The sequence below is a fragment of the Staurois parvus genome, unplaced genomic scaffold (genome assembly GCF_062004578.1).
Source record: "Staurois parvus isolate SC_StPar_1 unplaced genomic scaffold, SC_StPar_1.0 ptg000006l, whole genome shotgun sequence".
Taxonomy (NCBI): Eukaryota; Metazoa; Chordata; class Amphibia; order Anura; family Ranidae; genus Staurois; species Staurois parvus.
In genome coordinates, this window is record NW_028317802.1 from 9,346,691 (window position 1) to 9,368,160 (window position 21,470).

At 38.0% G+C, this 21,470-nt stretch overlaps 1 protein-coding gene across 10 annotated transcripts in view; it reads right to left on the reverse strand.

Annotated features, from left to right (window-relative positions):
- The window catches only part of LOC149474319 (protocadherin gamma-C5-like), a 561,663-nt gene that overhangs the window by 436,480 nt on the left and 103,713 nt on the right, over positions 1-21,470 (reverse strand). The window contains exon 1 of one of the 10 annotated variants that reach the window (XM_089653908.1): positions 17,159-19,690. The exons of 8 other annotated variants lie outside the window; for them this stretch is intronic. In XM_089653908.1, the coding sequence (XP_089510034.1) occupies positions 17,159-19,636 (2,478 nt within the window). In that variant the 5' untranslated portion in view covers positions 19,637-19,690. Of the gene's footprint in view, positions 1-5,978; positions 8,472-17,158; positions 19,691-21,470 lie in introns of those variants that run through there. One more of the 10 variants, XM_089655706.1, reaches the window with a different exon arrangement.

Here is a 21,470-nt window from a genome sequence, read left to right on the forward strand (position 1 = left end):
AAAAAAGAGAATGAAAGATACCAGCCTATAAACATGCCTTCTCAGCAAGGAGGAAGTTTATTTAAACCTGCTATCTGACAGCTCAAATTTAAAAAGCACAGAAACATGAAACACTTTGGACACACATTGCTTCCAGTCTTTCCTTTTCTTTTTTTTTTTTGAAGGTGTTTGCTTTTTCTTATATGGGTTGCATAGATCATAAATAATAAGATTGAAAGGCTTTAGTAGATTTAGTAAATTTACTCGTAAGAACCCTTTAAATTACCAAATCATCATTTTTATGCATATTGCCCAACTCCAAGCAGTATAAACGTGAATGCTTATTGGATTTAAGCATATCAGGTGATGTGTATTTGCGTAATGAGAGAGAGTGTGTGGGCTAAGGAGATCAACACCCTATATCAAGGTGAGCATAATTATTAGGCAGCTTCTTTGCCTCAGGCAAAATGGGCCAAAAAAAGAGATTTAACTGCCTCCGGAAAGTCAAAAATTGTAAAAAGGGTTTCAGAGGGATGCAGCACTCTTGAAATTGCTAAGATACTGGGGCGTAATCACAGAACCATCAAACATTTTGCTGCAAACAGTTAACAGGGTCACAAGAAATGTGTTGATAAAAAAAGACGCAAATTAACTGCCAAAGATTTCAGAAGAATGAAACGTAAAGCTACCAGGAACCCAATATCCTCCAGTGCTGTCATATTCCAGAACTGCAACCTACCTGGAGTGCCCAGAAGTACAATATGTTCAGTGCTCAGAGACATGGTAAAGGTAAAGAAGGCTGAAACCCGACTGTGACGAACACGGCGTCAGACCCCAGCCCTTCTCACCAAACTCGTGACCGAAGAACTAGCCAATCTAAAGCCGCGATGTCACATCCGTAACAATGTCACACCCAGCTGCACCCTGCACAACAATTTTCCAGCTAATTGGACCACGATCTATGTACCGGCAGCCTGTGCGATTGTTACTGGGTCAAGCTAATTACGTAATTAACCCTTCACACTGCCACCACCTCCTTTTTGTACAGAGAAAGAGGAAATTCGGCGATATCAGCTATAACACTATAATGGTTGAGATAATCGTCTGTATAGCACGGTCACCGCAGGCTGGTTATATAGAGGGTTAAACAAACACAGTAGCGCTCTTTTAGAGGCAGGAATTCATAAATTGCAATAAAGAGCTATAGAAACAGTTCAACACTTTCAGAAGGAAAGATTTATTACTAAAAGGTCAAATGGGTGCAATAAAAATATTTACAGAAAAATATTTATCAATATATATAAAAATACAGAGAGCAACAGCACAGCCAAGAGATAACAGAAAGGAGGTTAAAAAGGGTTAAAGTACTCGCCAATCAGCCTTGGGTTTGCAGATCAAGTTTCAGAGCAAAAGGGCTGTCTCCCAAGTTGGTTCTGATGTTAAATGGGAGTATTCTTCAACTTCACTTTCTTAGGCCTGACAACCCAATTTGTAGTTCCCTAGCAGGGGGTGTCTCTGAAGTCAAGGGCCAATGCCCCGTTTAGGGAGGGATCGTCGGGGCGGATACCTAAACTAGAGCCAAAATCTCTCATAGTTCATATTTTGCTCATAACTTTCCCTATGCACAAGTGACAATCCATCCGCAGGTAGATTATTATGCAGATGCCTCTGAGCAGCGGGTAGATATGAAATATGAAATACATATTTGAAGGGTTCCAGAGATGTAATTTTCTGCTTTCCTATGTACAGTTGTGTCCAAAATTATTCAACCCCCAATGCTGTAAAGGGGTTTAGGGACTATAGTGTACATTTGGAATTGTATTCAGAATCAAATCCTACAAGGACGTTGTAACTACCCAAATGCAACTAAAATGACATCAATTGTTTATGTAATACAGTAGTAAATGGTTCTTATGTGGTTTCTTCATTGCCACAATTATTCAACCCCTTAAAGACTACCACTCTGAAGAACAGAGGTTCATACAGGTGCTTTCCATCAGGTATTGAAAACACCTGTGGATGTCACCGAGCAGCAATCAAGCATAATAAGCACCAATTAGGCAGCTTTAAAATGACTGTGATACTCAGCTCCTTCTAGACATTTACTGGTGTGGTTACAAACATGGTGAAGGCAAGAGAATGGTCCAGGAAGACAAGAGAAGAGGTGATTTCTCTTCACAGGAAGGGCAATGGCTATAAGAAGATTGCAAAGATGTTAAACATACCAAGAGACACCTTAGGAAGCATCATTCGCAAATTCAAGGCAAAGGGCACTGTTGAAACGCTACCTGGTCGTGGCAGAAAGAAGATGCTGACTTCGACTGCTGTGCGCTACCTGAAGCGTAGAGTGGAGAGAAGTCCCCGTGTGACTGCTGAGGAACTGAGAAAAGATTTGTCAGATGTGGGTACAGAAGTTTCAGCCCAGACAATAAGACGCACACTGCGTAATGAAGGCCTCCGTGCCAGAACTCCCAGGCGTACCCCCTTGCTGTCTCCAAAGAATAAGAAGAGTCGACTGCAGTATGCCAAAAGCCATGTGGACAAACCACAAAAGTTGTGGGATAGTGTTCTGTGGACTGATGAAACAAAATTAGAACTGTTTGGGCCCATGGATCAACGCTATGTTTGGAGGAGGAAGAACAAGGCCTATGATGAAAAGAACACCTTGCCTACTGTGAAGCATGGTGGAGGGTCAATCATGCTTTGGGGCTGTTTTGCTTCTGCAGGTACAGGGAAGCTTCAGCGTGTGCAAGGTACCATGAATTCTCTTCAGTACCAGGAGATATTGGATGGAAACGTGATGCAGTCCGTCACACACCTGAGGCTTGGGAGACGTTGGACCTTTCAACAGGACAATGATCCCAAGCATACCTCCAAGTCCACTAGAGCATGGTTGCAGAGGAAAGGCTGGAACATTTTGGAGTGGCCATCGCAGTCACCAGACTTAAATCCGATTGAGAACCTCTGGTGGGACTTAAAGAAAGCAGTTGCAGTGCGCAAGCCTAAGAATGTGACTGAACTGGAGGCCTTTGCCCATGAAGAATGGGCGAAGATACCCGTAGATCGCTGCAAGACACTTGTGTCAAGCTATGCTTCACGTTTAAAAGCTGTTATAACTGTAAAAGGATGCTGTACTAAGTACTAAGATTGAATGTCACTTGGGGGTTGAATAAAACTGATAATGCTGTGAGCACAGAAAAGACATTTGTGGTTATTTCATTATAACTGTTATGTTATATTTGTCTGACCTACAAGTGCCTCTTTAATGTAAATGTAAGCAAGATGACTGAATGATCAAAAGCAATGTCAAACTGGCCAAAACACTCAATTTCAGTGGGGGTTGAATAATTTTGGACACAACTGTATTCCAGTCAGGGAGTGTGACCTACCAAACTGTTCGTTTCCTCTTGGCCAATCCGACAATATGCCTGGTTTTTATGTAAGTCTCTCATATTCCAAGATATGAGACATAGGAAAAAATGGATTTTTAAAAGTGTTATCTGGTCCCGCCTTCCTTGGAATGTCTTTGAACTCCTGGGAAGGCTTGCTGTAGCTTTTACGAAGTGTTAAATTGCACAGGTTCTTTGGACAGCGAGGCCCCAGCTCCCTTGGGGTTTTTACAGCTCATTGCCCCCTGCTGGGCTCTGGCCTCCTGTGACACTCCTACCACACACACACACACTGGCCAAATGTTACTGTGATCTCAGAGAGGGAAGGGGGGGGAATGAGGGAGACATGGAGAATTCTTAACAAAATGGAGGGTCGTGCCTGCCTCTGCGACACCGACCACCATTGAACAAGACACGTAAGTTAAAAAGTCTCGAATGGGTCAATAAATATCTGAAGACAGACTATTCAAAGGTTTTATGGACTGATGAGATGAGAGTGACTCTTGAGGAACCAGTTGGATGGGCCTGTGGCTGGATCAGTAAGGGGCACATAGCTCCACTTTAACTCAGATACCAGCAAGGTGGAGGTGGGGTTCTGGTATGGGCTAGGATTATTACAGTAATAATACCAGCCCATATCAGTACCCCACCTCCACCTTGCTTGCATCTGTGCCCCTTACTGATCCAGCCACGGGCCCATCCATCTGGTTCCTCAAGAGTCACTCTCATCTCATCAGTCCATAAAACCTTTGAAAAGCTGTCTTCAGATATTTCTTGTCCCACTCGTGACATTTCAACTTATTTGTCTTGTGCAATGATGGTCGGGTTTCAGTCTTCCTTACCTTGACCATATCTCTGAGCACTGAGTACTTCTGGGTACTCCAGGTAGGTTGCAGTTCTGGAATATGATAGCACTGGAGGATAACGAGTTCCTGGTTGCTTCAAGCTTGATTCTTCTCAAATCTTTGGCAGTTAATTTGCATATTTTTTTCTCAACATGTTTCTTGCGACCTTGTTGACTATTTTCAACAAAACGTTTGATAGTTCTGTGATCATGCCCCAATATCTTAGCAATTTCAAGAGTGCTGCATTCCCCTGAAACACTTTTTACAATTTTGACTTTTCTGAGTCAGTTAAATCTCTTTTTTGGCCAATTTTGCCTGAGGCTAAGAATTTCCGTAATTATGCACACCTTGATATAGGGTATTGATCTCCTTAGGCCACACCCTCCCTCATTACACAAAAACACATCACCTGATATGCTTAAATACAGTAAGCATTCAAGTTTATACAGCTTGGAGCTGGACAATATGCATAAAAATGATGATTTGGTCAAAAAACTATCTTGCCTAATAATTGTACACACAGTGTGTGTGCGCGTGTGTGTATGTATATATATATATATATATATATATATATACAGTATATATTATATATATTGTGAGGGATTAGACCAGTAGCGGGCTGTGCTTGACCCCCTGGATGGGTCAGAACACCGTGAAAGTGGCTCAGCACGACAGCAGGTACTTGGTGAAAAGTTATGCTTTATTTACAAAGTCTAGTGAACACACGGTGCATATGATCCAAACAGCAAAAAAATACAAACAGAAAATAAAACCTTGCCACACTGGGCATCTAACTGCAAACACAGGTTTCCTATCTAGCTGTCTGAATACAGCCTACTGCTGCTCAGACAGGGGATGTTCACACAGTCTAAGATCACACAGATTATCTCTCACCACAGGATGGTTTGGTTGCTCCCCAGTCTGCCCTGCAAATCAAACTGGTTCCAGGTTGGAGCATTCTCCCTATGCAGCCTGGGAGTTTTATAGAGCCCAGAGCCCTTAACTCACTACACTTGAGCTAATTACATCATCAGTGAGCCACACAGGCTCACTACACAGCACAACAGGAGAAACAGTCTGTGTAGAGCATGAACCTGGGACAAATATATCTCCCATCCTGAACACATCCCCTAGTTCTTCCTGACCTCCTGTCACAATATCTTTTATATATATATATATATATATTCAGAAACTAAAGCATATATAAGCATATATATAGCTTGTTATACAGTATATGTATCTACAGTATGTGTTTTCTGGATGATATACATGCTATGAGAAATAAACTAGCATAAACCATATAAACCAGTGACATTGTCATACAATATCAAACGAGAACATTAAGGAAAACACAAGATACAATTTTTTTCTAACATGGGAGAAGGTTCAGACAAAATGCTAGCAGTCTTAGCAACTTTCCCCATGGCTTCTGTATTTTACTTGTATATGTTCATACTCTTAAATTTCCAAGTTGCTCTTTTTTTTTTAATAAATGGCAAAATGTGGTTTAGGAGAAGCTTTCCAAGCCCACAATTGCATCATGTAGAAGAACTAACCAGTTAAAGCATACACCAGGCTTAGAACAATGTGGGTATGTACAAATGGACACATGTACCTGATGCCACTCTACAATGAGGAGCAACAGATGTCTCTTTTTTTAAACAAAGCACCACTGGACAACTATGGTTAAATACATATTCACATATAGCACAGTTTATATATTGTATTATACTAGTTAACTACAAATGTCTTAAATAATTCTTACCTGTTTACAAATAATTGCATCTGAACATTCACCAGCATTCACCAGTGGGTCACCAGTATCAATGAGATTCTCTGTGGGGACATTCTGGATTGGTTTGAGATAAGCAATTTCATTCTGCTTTGAGTCAAGAGTCACACACACATCATAAGAGAAAGGAAAAGGTAGACTTGTATCACTGATCTCTGAAGGACATCCCAGGGTGAACTGAGGGTATACATTTCTGTTATATACTCCTAAATCAGTGTGAGAGTTTGCTTTTCTGCATTTAAAAATAATTGTAGCCATCACTGTCACAATGAATAACATAGAAATCATTGCTATAGCTATTACCAGGTAAAATGATAGATTAGATGAGGTCTGTGATGTATTGGGCTGTTTCCTTATCTCTGGCACAACTTGCTGAAAGGTTTCAGCCATAACTAAATTCAACGTGACTGTAGATGAAAGAGATGGGACACCATTGTCCTTTACCAGAATCACAATCTTTTGTCTAAATGATTCTTTGTCTGGTAGGCCTCGTCCAATTCTGATTTCACCTGTCTGCTGGCCAATAACAAAAAGAGAAGGTTCAGAAACTTGTAGTAAATGATAGGAGAGCCAAGCATTGTGTCCAGAATCAGCATCTACTGCTATCACTTTAGTCACTAGATAACCTTTCTCAGCAGTATGAGGAATAAACTCAAATAACCCTGATTCTTCAGTATCCACAGATGGGTATAGAATTTTAGGACTGTTATCATTTCTGTCAATGATGCATACTCTTACTGTCACATTACTGCTTAGAACAGGTGTTCCACAGTCTTTGGCCATCACTTGGAACTGAAATTCTCGTAACTGTTCATAATCAAAAGATCTCTGGGAATAAAGTACTCCAGTTATTGAGTTTATGGACATGTATGAAGATACTGGAATTTCTTCTACGTTACTGTTTAGAATGTTGTAAGTGATTTTTCCATTTTCATCACGGTCTTGATCTAAAGCCCGCACATTGAGTATTGAGGTTCCTGGTTGATTGTTTTCCGGAATATAGAAAATGTAGTGTATTTTCTCAAAGACAGGAGGATTGTCATTTACATCTGAAATAGCCAGCGGAATAGTTTTATTGCTTGTCAAAGGAGGAGATCCATTATCCACACAATGTACTGTAATGTTATAAAAGGAATTGATTTCTCGATCCATGCTTGCTGCAGTTACAAGTTTATAATAACTGCTAGATGATGGTATTAGTTGGAAAGATAGTGTGTTAGAGCTCTGACAAGTAACCTCACCATTCATTTCAGAATCCAAATCCTGAACCTTGATTAACGCTATGGCTGTACCTGGTGGTGAATCTTCTGGAATTGTTGATGAGAGGGAAGTGACTGTAATTAAAGGGACATTATCATTTATATCAATCACTTGAATTGATATTTTGCAATGTGTGACATGTCCGCCTCCATCTTTAGCTTCTACTGTCATTTCGTAACTTTCTGATGTTTCATAATCTAGATTTCCAGATATTTTAATTTCACCGATCAGAGGATCTATAGCAAAGATTTGCTGAGCTTTTTCGGATATATGGCTAAATGCATAGGTAATTTGGGAATTAGAGCCTTCATCTTTGTCAGTTGCATTTAAACTAATCACTACAAAATCAAGAGGTGCATTTTCATGTAATCGTATGTGATATTGGTCCTGGGAAAATACTGGATAATTGTCATTTACATCTTGAACTTCAATCTTAATTATTGCTGTACCAGATTTTGGAGGATGTCCACCATCAAAAGCAGTCAAAATTAATTCATAGGAACTTTGCCTTTCTCTGTCAAGTGACTTTTCAAGTATAATCTCTGGGTACATAATTCCATCATTAGTATGCTTCTCCCCAAGCCTGAAGTACTCAGAACTTGTAAGTGTATAGGTTTGAACAGAATTGGTGCCTAGGTCTGGATCTTTTGCAATGCCTAGTGCAAAATGTACCCCAGGTGAGGCAAGTTCACTTATTTCTATATCAAAATATTTCTTTGAAAATATAGGAGAATTATCATTCACATCCTGAATTTCAATAGTAACTGTATAGAAATTCAAAGGTTTCTCTATGACTGCTTCAAGGTTTAAAATACAGCTCTGTTTAGCCCCACATAATGCTTCTCTGTCAATGATTTCAGACACAAATAAGTCACCATTTTTCAAATCTACATTAAGATATTGTTTCTCTTGTTGAGCAATCACCTGGAACTTTCTCACTGGGAATTCCTTAACATTCAGCCCAAAATCTTTTGCAACATTCCCAACTACATATCCTTTCTTTAGTTCCTCAGGTATTGAGTATTGTAATTGTCCAGAAATAGTACTGATCAAAAAAGAAAGTAAACTAAATACTTGCCATGCCATAGCCCTCTGTGTTCGTCTGTATCCAGTATTATGATCCATTCTGTACAAGCAAATACATCAGCTTGACCTCCTTTTGTAAATTTAAAGAGTAAACTAAAACTAAAACACCCACTTTTTTTTAGGAAATATTTAGAAAAATCTTAATAACATGAAGCAGAGTAGGAAATAGTACTGCAGTGTTTCCTTCTAATCTGTACTGTGAGACTGTAGTAAAATTCATTTTGTTTAACATTCAGGCAGGATAAAATGTTTTAACAGTCCAACAGTGACACTTAGAGTTTAGATAAGGGTATTGCAGGTTTCAAGCCTTAAAAATCTACAGCTACCTAGGTACTTCTTCAAATTATTTATCAAAATCATATGTTCTCCACGAATCACTGCTTTTTTTTAACATAAAATATATGAATGCAGTAAATAATAAATCATCTATTTCAGATTATTGTATCAACAGCGCAACTAAAAATTTACTGAACTCTTAAAAAATGCTAACAATTGTCAGTCTAATTCTAATGAACTATTTCCTATATTGTAGACTAATACTTTAATTAGTATCAGTAATATATTATATTTCAATGAAACATGTAGTAATTTTATTATATACAAATATTTATAAACAAAGACCTAACTTAAACAAGATACAGAATATGCTGCACCACACCAACTGTAAAAAAAATAGTTATGTGCATGTCCTTTAATCACAGAGGGACATAAAACTAAAGCATGAGGGTTTCAAGTTTGAAACAACTACAGCTGCAATATGATGTTATTCTTGTACAATATGATTTTGCCTGTCTGGCTCTTAAAGGCAGCCTAATGTAAGAAATTGAATCCTGTATCACAGAAAAGGTAACAGGTAATTTAATAGGATTGAACCACAACATCATTCACTGCAGGTGTATATCCCTGGTGCGTATGCTTTTAATTTCAGAGATTAATTTACCCACAACAAATCACTTTTCACAGCAAAACATGGGGTTGATTTTCTAAAGGCAAATAGACTGTGCCTGTTGCACGTGCAGTTGAACTCTGCAAAGGGAATTGCTCCAGTATTTAGTAAATGAGCTGAAGCTTCACTTTGCAAAAAATACCCAATTACATGCAAGGAAAATTTAAAAAAAGTATATTTTTGTTTCCACATGGATGGATAATGGAAAACAGCAGAGCTTCCTCATTTATTAAGCTCTGGAGCAACTGCACTTGCAGAGTGTAACTGCACTTGCAAAAAGCACAGTTTATTTGCCTTAGTAAATCAAGCCCACTGCATGCTTTTGTCTTTTTACTCCCCAGTATTTACAGACTCAGACCTTTGGTTGCTCCATTAAGACCTATAATTTCTGAAAATGTTTTGTACCAAATAAAACTTGCTTTCAAGGATCTGCATGCCAACAAGCACTTGTGATCATTACATGCTAAAGGTATACAAAGCATAGTAGTTCCGAGATGCCTAAATAGTGTTCTTAGGCCCCTTTTACATGGGCGTTCCGTATGTCCGTTTTTCATCTGTCTGTTTATGGATTACAAATGGACACCCATGTATTTTTATAGACTAACGGATATAAACGGATGATCATCTGTTTACATCCGTTAATGTCTGCATCCATTAACATCCGTTTTTTGGAACAGAAGAAAACCCTATTTTTCTTCCATTAATCACAACCGAAACGGATGAAAAACAGATGTAATCGGACAAAAACAGATGTAAGTGTACGAAAAACTGATGTAAACAGACAAAAACTGATGTAAACAGACAAAAACTGATGTAAACGTATGAAAAAGGATGAAACATGGAAGAAAAAATGGATGAAAAACGAATGTAAACTGATGAAAAATGGATGTAAACTGATGAAAAACTGATGTGAACTGATGAAAAACTGATGTAAACTGATGAAAAACTGATCCATTTTTTCTTGGAAAAAACGTGACTGAACTGATGAAAAAAACAGAACGCCTGTGTGAAAGGGGCCTTACTCAATACATGCAATTTGTACTACAATTGAATGAGGGATTCTGGACCATCTCCTCATTTGTACTTGCCTACCATTCTTAATGAACTTTTTAAAACAGAAATTTGGGTGGCAAATAAAAAAAAATAGCTGTATTTCTAAATACTTTGCATTATCTGATTCAGTGATCCTATGACAGGAATTTATTATTATAAAAACAGTACAAAAGAATATTTCACGTAATTAATTGTAAAGGTCGAGTAAATGAAGCAGCTGCAATTTTCACAAGCCCACATTTTATTGGATCTGAACTAGACAATTTATCCAGCTCTACTCATTTCCCTGATGTGTAAAGTAACTTATAAACATACTTTTTTTTCTATGTAATAAATATACCATAACACCAACTTAAACAAATGTATACATTACCAATATCTACTATAGACTAGACTTTAAATTCTGAATCTCTAAATGCACAAAGAAAAAGGAATAGCCATCAAATTGTGGGAGATACTGTATACCATACACTACAGAAAACCAAATGGACCCAAATGTCACAAACCATTGTAGCTTCAAATGTGTGCTGCTACCATAGTACCATCTGCCTTAAGTGTATATTTGCTAATAAGTTAGGTGCTACCTAAAGAAACAAGTGGGCTTAATTTACAGATACCCACTCTGCCATTGTTTCCTGCTAAATTCCCATAATTTGCTCCATATGAAGCAGTACACAAAAATTACTACAAGGGACAACATGCTGATCAATGGTAATTTTATGCCACAGCCTACAGACTGAAAATATAAAAATGATGCAATGTTGTATAAAATTATGTTAAAGAGTAACTTCACTTTTGTTGAGAAAAAGACATTCAAGTCTGGGTGATCTATGTACATTGCAGGGTTTTAACAAATGTTGAAAATTCCTACCTTCTGTTATTCTGAAGAAATAACTGTTGGTTTGTCTGTGTCCATGTGCAGAGTAAATCTGTATGGGAGTGATTTTATAATTATCAATCAGCTGCTGCACCTGCAGGGCTCTAATGAGGAAGTTGGCAATGTCTGCAACCCTTTAGACGTGATCTCCCTTTGGGAGTATCTCACCAAAAATGGCATTTTTGTTGCAGGAGATGCCAAAAACCTGACTTGTATCTAAGTGCAGACTTCTGGGAAAATAAGTAAGCTAATCACTCAAGAAGGAAATTACATATCTGGGGGGTTGTCTGTACCCCATCTGTGTACAGAAAGCCTCCAGGTTGTCATATTGCACTGCATTTTACAGAAAATTACAGCACTGCAGACTGAAAGGGGAAGATAATTTTAATAAAATTCATGAATGTAGTGTTACCCTTTAATAATAAATCAAATTATATTAAAGATATATCAAGTGGTGTTGTTATCCAAGTGTGGATTGTGGAATTTATTAGGAAATATCACTCATTTACAAACCCAAAATAAATGGCAGCTATAAACTATATACAGTAAACATAACAAACATATTTATTATATTATATTATTTAATGTGTATTATTGATAATAGCACTACAATTTAATTTAGATTTCACCCTTCAGTTTGTGTACCCTGACAAGAAAGCCTAATTTAAACACTTGTCGACTACCCAAATAACTTTTTTACTGCGGACAGGCGGCAGCTACAGGCAAAGTGACATACCAGTACGTCACACTGTCTGTACTAACACAGGGGGGTGCTGCCACCAGACACGGCAGAATGTGGATCCCAGTAATTGGGACCCGGTGATCAATGCTAGCAAAGTTGTTATGAATCAATCTGATTCATAACAGCTTTGCTTCTGTTCCTGGAGAGCTGTGATTGGCACACAGCTCTCACATGGTACATGGGCCAATCACAGCTCCCTGTACCATATGACCAGCTGGAGCCAATCACATGTCACTGTATTTTGAATTGTCATGAGCTTAACCCATTCATGACAGTTCAAAGCCAGCATTGTACTACTCTGATGGAAGTATTAAACAAAAAGGAAAAAAAATGATGAAAAAATAAAAATACTATATTGAGAAAAAAATTATTATTATTATTATACAGGATTTCTATAGCACAAACAGTTTGCGCAGCGCTTTACAATATAAGGGAAACAGTACAATTACAATACATTTCAGTACAGAAGGAATATGAGGGCCCTGCTCGTGGAGCTTACAATCTAAAGGAAGGGGGAGGTGATACAAAAAGGTGATAGCTGCGGGGGATGATCTGGTGGAGGTGATTCAAGTATCAAGTAAATGTTCTCTTTAATTTTTAAAGGTCTTTTTTAATTGCTTACCAACCGCCTGGGCAAAGCAACTTATCCTTACACTGCTTTCTATTTCCAGATGTGCAAATGCATACACACCCCACCCCCCCCCCCCATGCCAGTCCAGAAAAAAAGAGAGAACATCACACTGAATAAAAGCACTGCATTTTGCACACACACGTTAGATTAGCACATTTAACCCTTTGTATGCCCCTATTAACCCTTTGATCACCCCATCAGCCAGCCAGTGCCATTAGTACAGTGTCAGTATGTAGAAATTTTCACTGATCACTGTATTACTGCCACTAGCAACATCAGATAGTGTCAAGGTCTGTAAGCACCCCTTCCAGCCAGGGTCAGCTAGTGTTAGATTGCCTGCACACTATCAGACTCACACTATAGATCACTGATCACTCCCATTACCAGTATAGTGTTTGTACAGATCAATATATTGATTACAAAGAGAACTATACTAGTGCCTCCTTAGTATAGTGTCCCCAAAAATACAGTGTTAGCAGGATCAGCCGCGTTCACTGCCAGCACTAGCATTTAGCCCCTCAACTGTTATTCACCGAAGATTTGTATCAATTGATTGTGGGCCACAGCAATTTATATGCACAACAATACATCACCATCCACCTAAATTCAGCTTTTGCCAGACAATTCAACAAGGTTTCCATAAATCACGGTTTCTGAATGTAAAACTTTTTTGGGCCTAACCCTCAACAAGCATTAAAAGAAAAATGAATTGTAGTCATATTGGTCCACAGACCCGATTCATCATATGCCCATGTTCTCTGCTGTTACATTTATGCCCAACATGGACCAGCAATGTACTGGTATGTCGCCAGACTGAGTGCTTATACCAGGATGATGCCCGCAGATACAGGCATAATCCTGGTATTGTTTTTTGCAGCTAGCAGTCTGATTTCCTGTAAAAACAATCCTAGTGGCTAATTAGCCATTGAATTGCATTAACAAGCAGCAGGAAGGTATGACCCCCCACCAGCCGCCTTCCACTGCTTTCTCAGGCTCTCCCATCCCACCGGGAAACCATAGATCTGATCAGGGACCGGAATGGCTACAAGCATCTCTATGGTCTAAGAAACTGGAAGCTATGAGCATTTCATCATTTCGGTTTCGCCGGATATAGACAGCACCATTTTAAAATTGGGAAAGCATCTGATCACAGTGATCTTGGTGTGATCAGATGCTTTAAGGACAGATGCGAGATCTAGAGTATAATATACCCTTGAATTCTCAGAAAAGAGTACCTATCACTGCCGATTGCTACAATGGGATATTTACATTCCCTGTGATAACAATAAAAGTGCTAAGAAAAACTATACTGACAGTGTAAAAATAAATAAAAATCACCCCCTCCTCCTTGCTCGTGCACAAAGGCAAACGCAAGAGTCATTCCAATGTCGGTATGTAAACAGAGATTTTGCCATGCATGTGAGGTATCACCGCAAACGTCAGATTTAGGACACTAATTCCAGTATTAGACCTCCTGTGTAAATATAAAGTGATAACCTAGAAAGGCTTATAAAGCATCGCCTATGGATACTAAAAATGTACGTTTTTTGTTGTCTTTGCCTGAACATACGCAATTTTAAAGCATGTCATGTTTTGTATCTATTTACTTGCCATAAAATTTAAAAAAGTGGATTTTTTAAACAAGAATTTGCATTTGAAAAATCGCTGCACAAATATTACGTGACATAAAAAATTGCAACACTCACCGTTTTATTTTCTAGGGCCTCTGCTAGAAAAAAAGGTATTGTTTGTGGGTTCAAAGTAATTTTCTAGCAAAAAAAATGTTTTTATGTAAAGAAAAAGTGTCAGAAAAGGCTTGGTCTTCAAGTGGTTTGAAGAGCGTGTGATGTGTGGCATAAGCTTCTAATGTTGGCCCTGAAATGCCAGGATAGTAGAAGCACCACTCTAAATGACCCCTTTTTGGAAAGAAGACAATTCAAGGTATTTGATAAGAGGCAAGGTTTCATTTGGGGGGGGGGGGGGGTGTTTGTACTATCCTGCTATTCTGAGCCTTCCAAACTGTGTTACGTAGTGAGGAAGTGACATGAGGAAATATGCCCATTGAAAGCCTGAAGGTGGTCATCGGATGCCAAAACATCTGATGTGATATCCCCATATTCATGAGAAGTAGCAGAATGTGTTTTGGGGCATTATTCCACATATACTCATGGTGTGAGCAATATATCATTTAAATGACAACTTTGTGTAAAAAAATTTGTTTTGTCATTTCAAAACTTTTTGGCAAAAAATACAAATTTCCACAGACTCAAAATGCCTTGCAAATTTCTTGGAGTGCCTACTTTCCAAAAAGGGGTAATTTGTACTGCTCTGGCATCTTAGCACTTCAAGAAATGTGATAGGCAGTCAGAAAGCAAGTCTGCATAAATTCCAATATATATATATATATATATATATATATATATATACAGTCAGGTCCATAAATATTGGGACATTGACACAATTCTAACACTTTTGACTCTATACACCACCACAATGGATTTGAAATGAAACAAACAAGATGTGTTTTAACTGCAGACTGTCAGCTTTAATTTGAGGGCATTTACATCCAAATCAGGTGAACGGTGTAGGAATTACAACAGTTTGCATATGTGCCTCCCACTTGTTAAGGGACCAAAAGTGATGGGACAGAATAATAATCATAAATCAAACTTTCACTTTTTAATACTTGGTTGCAAATCCTTTGCAGTCAATTACAGCCTGAAGTCTGGAACGCATAGACATCACCAGACGCTGGGTTTCATCCCTGGTGATGCTCTGCCAGGCCTCTACTGCAACTGTCTTCAGTTCCTGCTTGTTCTTGGGGCATTTTCCCTTCAGTTTTGTCTTCGGCAAGTGAAATGCATGCTCAATCGGATTCAGGTCAGGTGATTGACTTGGCTATTGCATAACATTCCACTTCTTTCCCTTAAAAAACTCTTTGGTTGCTTTTGCAGTATGCTTTGGGTCATTGTCCATCTGCACTGTGAAGCGGCGTCCAATGAGTTCTGAAGCATTTGGCTGAATATGAGCAGATAATATTGCCCGAAACACTTCAGAATTCATCCTGCTGCTTTTGTAGCAGTCACATCATCAATAAATACAAGAGAACTAGTTCCATTAGCAGCCATACATGCCCAAGCCATGACACTACCGCCACCATGCTTCACTGATGAGGTGGTATGCTTAGGATCATGAGCAGTTTTTTTCCTTCTACATTCTCTTCTCTTCCCATCACTCTGGTACAAGTTGATCTTGGTCTCATCTGTCCATAGGATGTTGTTCCAGAACTGTGAAGGCTTTTTTAGATGTTGTTTGGCAAACTCTAATGTTGCCTTCCTGTTTACATCTTGTGGTGAACAATCTGTATTCACTCTGGTGAAGTCTTCTCTTGATTGTTGACTTTGACACACATACACCTACCTCCTGGAGAGTGTTCTTGATCTGGCCAACTGTTGTGAAGGGCGTTTTCTTCACCAGGGAAAGAATTCTTCGGTCACAGTTGTTTTCCGTGGTCTTCCGGGTCTTTTGGTGTTGCTGAGCTCACCGATGCGTTCCTTCTTTTTAAGAATGTTCCAAACAGTTGTTTTGGCCACGCCTAATGTTTTTGCTATCTCTCTGATGGGTTTGTTTTGTTTTTTCAGCCTAATGATGGCTTGCTTCACTGATAGTGACAGCTCTTTGGATCTCATCTTGAGAGTTGACAGCAACAGATTCCAAATGCAAATAGCACACTTGAAATGAACTCTGGACCTTTTATCTGCTCATTGTAATTGGGATAATGAGGGAATAACACACACCTGGCCATGGAACAGCTGAGAAGCCAATTGCCCCATTACTTGTGGTCCCTTAACAAGTGGGAGGCACATATGCAAACTGTTGTAATTCCTACACCGTTCACCTGATTTGGATGTAAATACCCTCAAATTAAAGCTGACAGGCTGCAGTTAAAGCACATCCTGTTCGTTTCATTTCAAATCCATTGTGGTGGTGTATAGAGCCAAAAATGTTAGAATTGTGTCGATGTCCCAATATTTATAGACCTGACTGTATATCATAGTTTGTAGATGCTATAACTTTCACACAAACCAATTATTGGATTGGATTTTTTTTATAACAGAAAGTAGAAAAAAAATGTTTCCTAAATTTTCGGTCTTTATTCATTTATATCACAAAAAAATTTAAATCCCAGTGGTGATCAAATGCCACCAAAAGAAAGCTCTTTTTGTTTGAAAACATTTAGTTTGGGTACAACGTTGCATGACTATATGACAATTGCCAGCTGAAATAGAGCTATTGGGATATATTGCACTATCCAAAAAGGTATTGAGCTTTGACTTTGCTTGGCATTGTCTACCACAGATGATAGCTTAAGTGACAGATAAGAGTGGCTTAAGAGAAGCTTGCCACACCCACAGTTGTATCTGTATGTGCAAGAGCAAGTTAGTTAAAGCACACATTAGGCCGCAAACAATGTGAACAATTACTGCTACGTGACTCATAGTACAGTTTATATGTTATATTATATTAGTTAACTGTAAATGTCCTAAATAATTCTTACCTGTTTAAAATTATTTGCCTCTTGACAATCTTTTGAAATATCAGCTATGGGAGGGTCACCAGTATCAATGAGATTCTCTGTGGGGACATTCTGGACTGGTTTGAGATAAGCAATTTCATTCTGCTTTGAGTCAAGAGTCACACACACATCGTATGAGAATGGAAAAGGTAGACTTGTATCACTGATCTCTGAAGGACATCCCAGGGTGAACTGAGGGTATACATTTCGGTTATATACTCCTAAATCAGTTTGAGAGTTTGCTTTTCTGCATTTGAAGATAATTGTAGCCATCACTGTCACAATAAATAACATAGAAATCATTGCTATAGCTATTACCAGGTAAAATGATAGATTAGATGAGGTCTGTGATGTATTGGGCTGTTTCCTTATCTCTGGCACAACTTGCTGAAAGTTTTCAGCCATAACTAAATTCAATGTGACTGTAGATGAAAGGGATGGGACACCATTGTCCTTTACCAGAATCACAATCTTTTGTCTAAATGATTCTTTGTCTGGAAGGCCTCGTCCAATTCTGATTTCACCTGTCTGCTGGCCAATAAGAAACAGAGAAGGTTCAGAAACATGTAGTAAATGATAGGAGAGCCAAGCATTATGTCCAGAATCAGCATCTACTGCTATCACTTTAGTCACTAGATAACCTTTCTCAGCAGTATGAGGAATAAACTCAAATAACCCTGATTCTTCAGTATCCACAGATGGGTATAGAATTTTAGGACTGTTATCATTCCTGTCAATGATGCATACTCTTACTGTCACATTACTGCTTAGAACAGGTGTTCCACAGTCTTTGGCCATCACTTGGAACTGAAATTCTCGTAACTGTTCATAATCAAAAGATCTCTGGGAATAAAGAACTCCAGTTATTGAGTTTATGGACATGTATGAAGATACTGGAATTTCTTCTACGTTACTGTTTAGAATGTTGTAAGTGATTTTTCCATTTTCTTCACGGTCTTGATCAAAAGCCCGCACATTGAGTATTGAGGTTCCTGGTTGATTGTTTTCCGGAATATAGAAAATGTAGTGTATTTTCTCAAAGACAGGAGGATTGTCATTTACATCTGAAATAGCCAGCGGAATAGTTTTATTGCTTGTCAAAGGAGGAGATCCATTATCCACACAATGTACTGTAATGTTATAAAAGGAATTGATTTCTCGATCCATGCTTGCTGCAGTTACAAGTTTATAATAACTACTAGATGTTGGTAGTAGTTGAAAAGATAGTGTGTTAGAGCTCTGACAAGTAACCTCACCATTCATTTCAGAATCCAAATCTTGAACCTTGATTAACGCTATGACTGTACCTGGTGGTGAATCCTCTGGAATTGTTGATGAAAGAGAAGTGACTGTTATTTCAGGGACATTATCATTTATATCAATCACTTGAATTGATATTTTGCAATGTGTGACATGCCCACCTCCATCCTTAGCTTCTACTGTCATTTCATAACTGTCTGATGTTTCATAATCCAAATTTCCAGATATTTTAATATCCCCATTTAGACGATCCAAAGCAAAAATTTGCTGGGCATTTTCAGAAATTTGGCTAAACACATAAGTAATTTGGGAATTAGAGCCTTCATCTTTGTCGGTCGCATTTAAACTAATCACTACAAAATCAAGACGTGCATTTTCATGTAATCTTACGTGATATTTGTCCTGGGAGAATACTGGATAATTATCATTCACATCTTGAACATCAATCTTAACTATCACTGTACCAGATTTTGGAGGATGTCCACCATCAAAAGCAGTCAAAATTAATTCATAAGAACTTTGTCTTTCTCTGTCAAGTGACTTTTCAAGTATAATTTCTGGGTACATAATTCCATCATTAGTATGTTTCTTCCCAAGACTGAAGTACTCAGAGCTTGTAAGTGTATACGTTTGAACAGAATTGGTGCCTAAGTCTGGATCTTTTGCAATGCCTAGTGCAAACTGTACCCCAGGTGAGGTAAGTTCACTTATTTCTATATCAAAATATTTATTAGAAAATATAGGAGAATTATCATTCACATCCTGAATTTCAATAGTAAGTGTATAAAAATTCAAAGGCTTTTCTATGACCGCTTCAAAATTCAAAATACAGCTCTGTTTAGCCCCACATAATGCTTCTCTGTCAATAATTTCAGACACAAATAAGTCACCATTCTCCAAATTCACATTAATATACTGTTTCTTTTGCTGAGCAATCACCTGGAATTTTCTCAATTCAAGTTCCTTTACATTCACTTCGAGATCCTTTGCAACATTCCCAACTACAGATCCTTTCTTTAGTTCCTCAGGTATAGAGTATTGTAATTGTCCAGAAATAGCACTGATCAAAAAAGAAATGAAAGTAAATACTTGCCATGCCATAGCCCTCTGTGTTCTTCTGTATCCAGAATTATGATCCATTCTGCACAGGCAAATACATAAGATCCTCTTCTTTTTCGAAATTAAGTAAATCTTAAGCATCCAATATGTTTTGTGGAAATATTTAGAAAAATTCTAATGTCAACAAAAACAGTGGAAATAGTGCTGCAGTGTTTCATTCTTTTCTGTACTGTGAGACTCTAGTAAAATTCATTTGGTTTTATCATTCAGGCAGGATAAAACATTTTACAGTCCTACAGTGGCACTTAGAGTTCAAAATAAGGTATTGCAGGTTTAAAGTCACAACAATATCAAATGTGTACTAGTTCAAAAAATGTATAATAATGTCATGTTTTCCATGAAGCATTGATGGTTTGAAAACAGAATACATTTAATATACATATGTAACAAATGATAAATAACAATATATTTTAAATTATTGCATAAACAGCACTATTACCAAAAAACTGAACACCTAATAAATGACAGATAACATTGTTCAACTTATCAACAATAAACTACTTCCTACTGTTTATTTTAGTTTAAAATTTTAACAAGTGTCAGTTATGTATCACAATACAATGAAACATGAAATAATGAACTATTTTAGAACCGCAGACCTAATTACATTTACACAATAACTAGATATGCTGCCCCACACCAGCTGCAAATTGGGAACTGTGTTTTTGTGTATGGTCTTAAGTCATAGAGAGGCAAAAAACCAATGCATAATGTTTTCCACTTTATAATAACTACAGCTGTATATTGTTATTATTATAACAAGTGTTCATTGCTTCCACCTGTGTGGCTCTTAACCACTTTCCCTCCAGAAGATTTACCCCCCTTCCCGACCAGGCCATTTTTTGCGATACGGCGCTGCATTACTTTAACTTACAATTACGCGGTCATGGGGTGATTAAAAGGTTAACTGTGTGCTGCTTCACTATGTTGGCTGTGTAAGCACACTGCTTTGTATGGCTCTGCTATGAAGAGCCATACAAAGAAGTGTGCAGGAGCTGACAGGGGAGAGATCTGTGTTGTTTATACACAGGTCTCTCCTACATCGGAGATGCTCGGCAATCACCGGGTGCTGGTTAGTAATCACCGGCCGGGACCCAGTGATTGACAGCCGAGGCGAATGGCGGTACGGGTAGGGAACTGCAAAATCACGCATCTATATGTGATTTTGCACACCCATGCTGCCCTGTAGAAGTATTTCTGCTATAGGGTAGCGTGGAACCAATTAAAAGCAGCCACAATATTTGAAATACAATATGATCTTTCACTACAGTTTCCAGACATAAGAGGTATTCTGGCAGGATTAAAAAACTTTAATCTTTCATTAAAATATTCATTGCCTGTCTATATTGAAACATAATGTATAGCGTGTGTGCAATACATTATAACATCCCTTTAATTATATGAAGATATCAGGGTTGATTGAAATGAGCTGTTCAACTTTGCAGGGGAATATTCCATTAGTTTAGTGAGGTAAAGCTCTGTTGACTTCCTTCATCCCATCATGTGCAAGCAAAAATACTTTTGGTTTGTTATTTATTTTCTTGGCATTCTCTGTTACAAGTTACATGAAAGAAAGGCCCACAAGAACTTGCCACCAAGAACACAAAACAGAGAATTTTCAAGTTGTCTATATTGTGCTTATATATTGCAATCATAATATAATTACATTTCTGAGCACCTGTACCTCATCATTTATTTGCATTTGGTTACTTTTCTTGACTCAGTTTAACACATTATAAGGAAATATGCATTTAAAAGAAAAGTTTTTAGAACTCTTTGACCTGAATTCCCAATTAAAAAGCTGAACAAAAGGAAATATTCAGCCCTAAAGAGTCAGGTATACTGGTAATAAATGAATGTGACTGCAACCAGTTTCTTAAATTTAAAAATTTACTACATTTGGCCTTAACAGTTT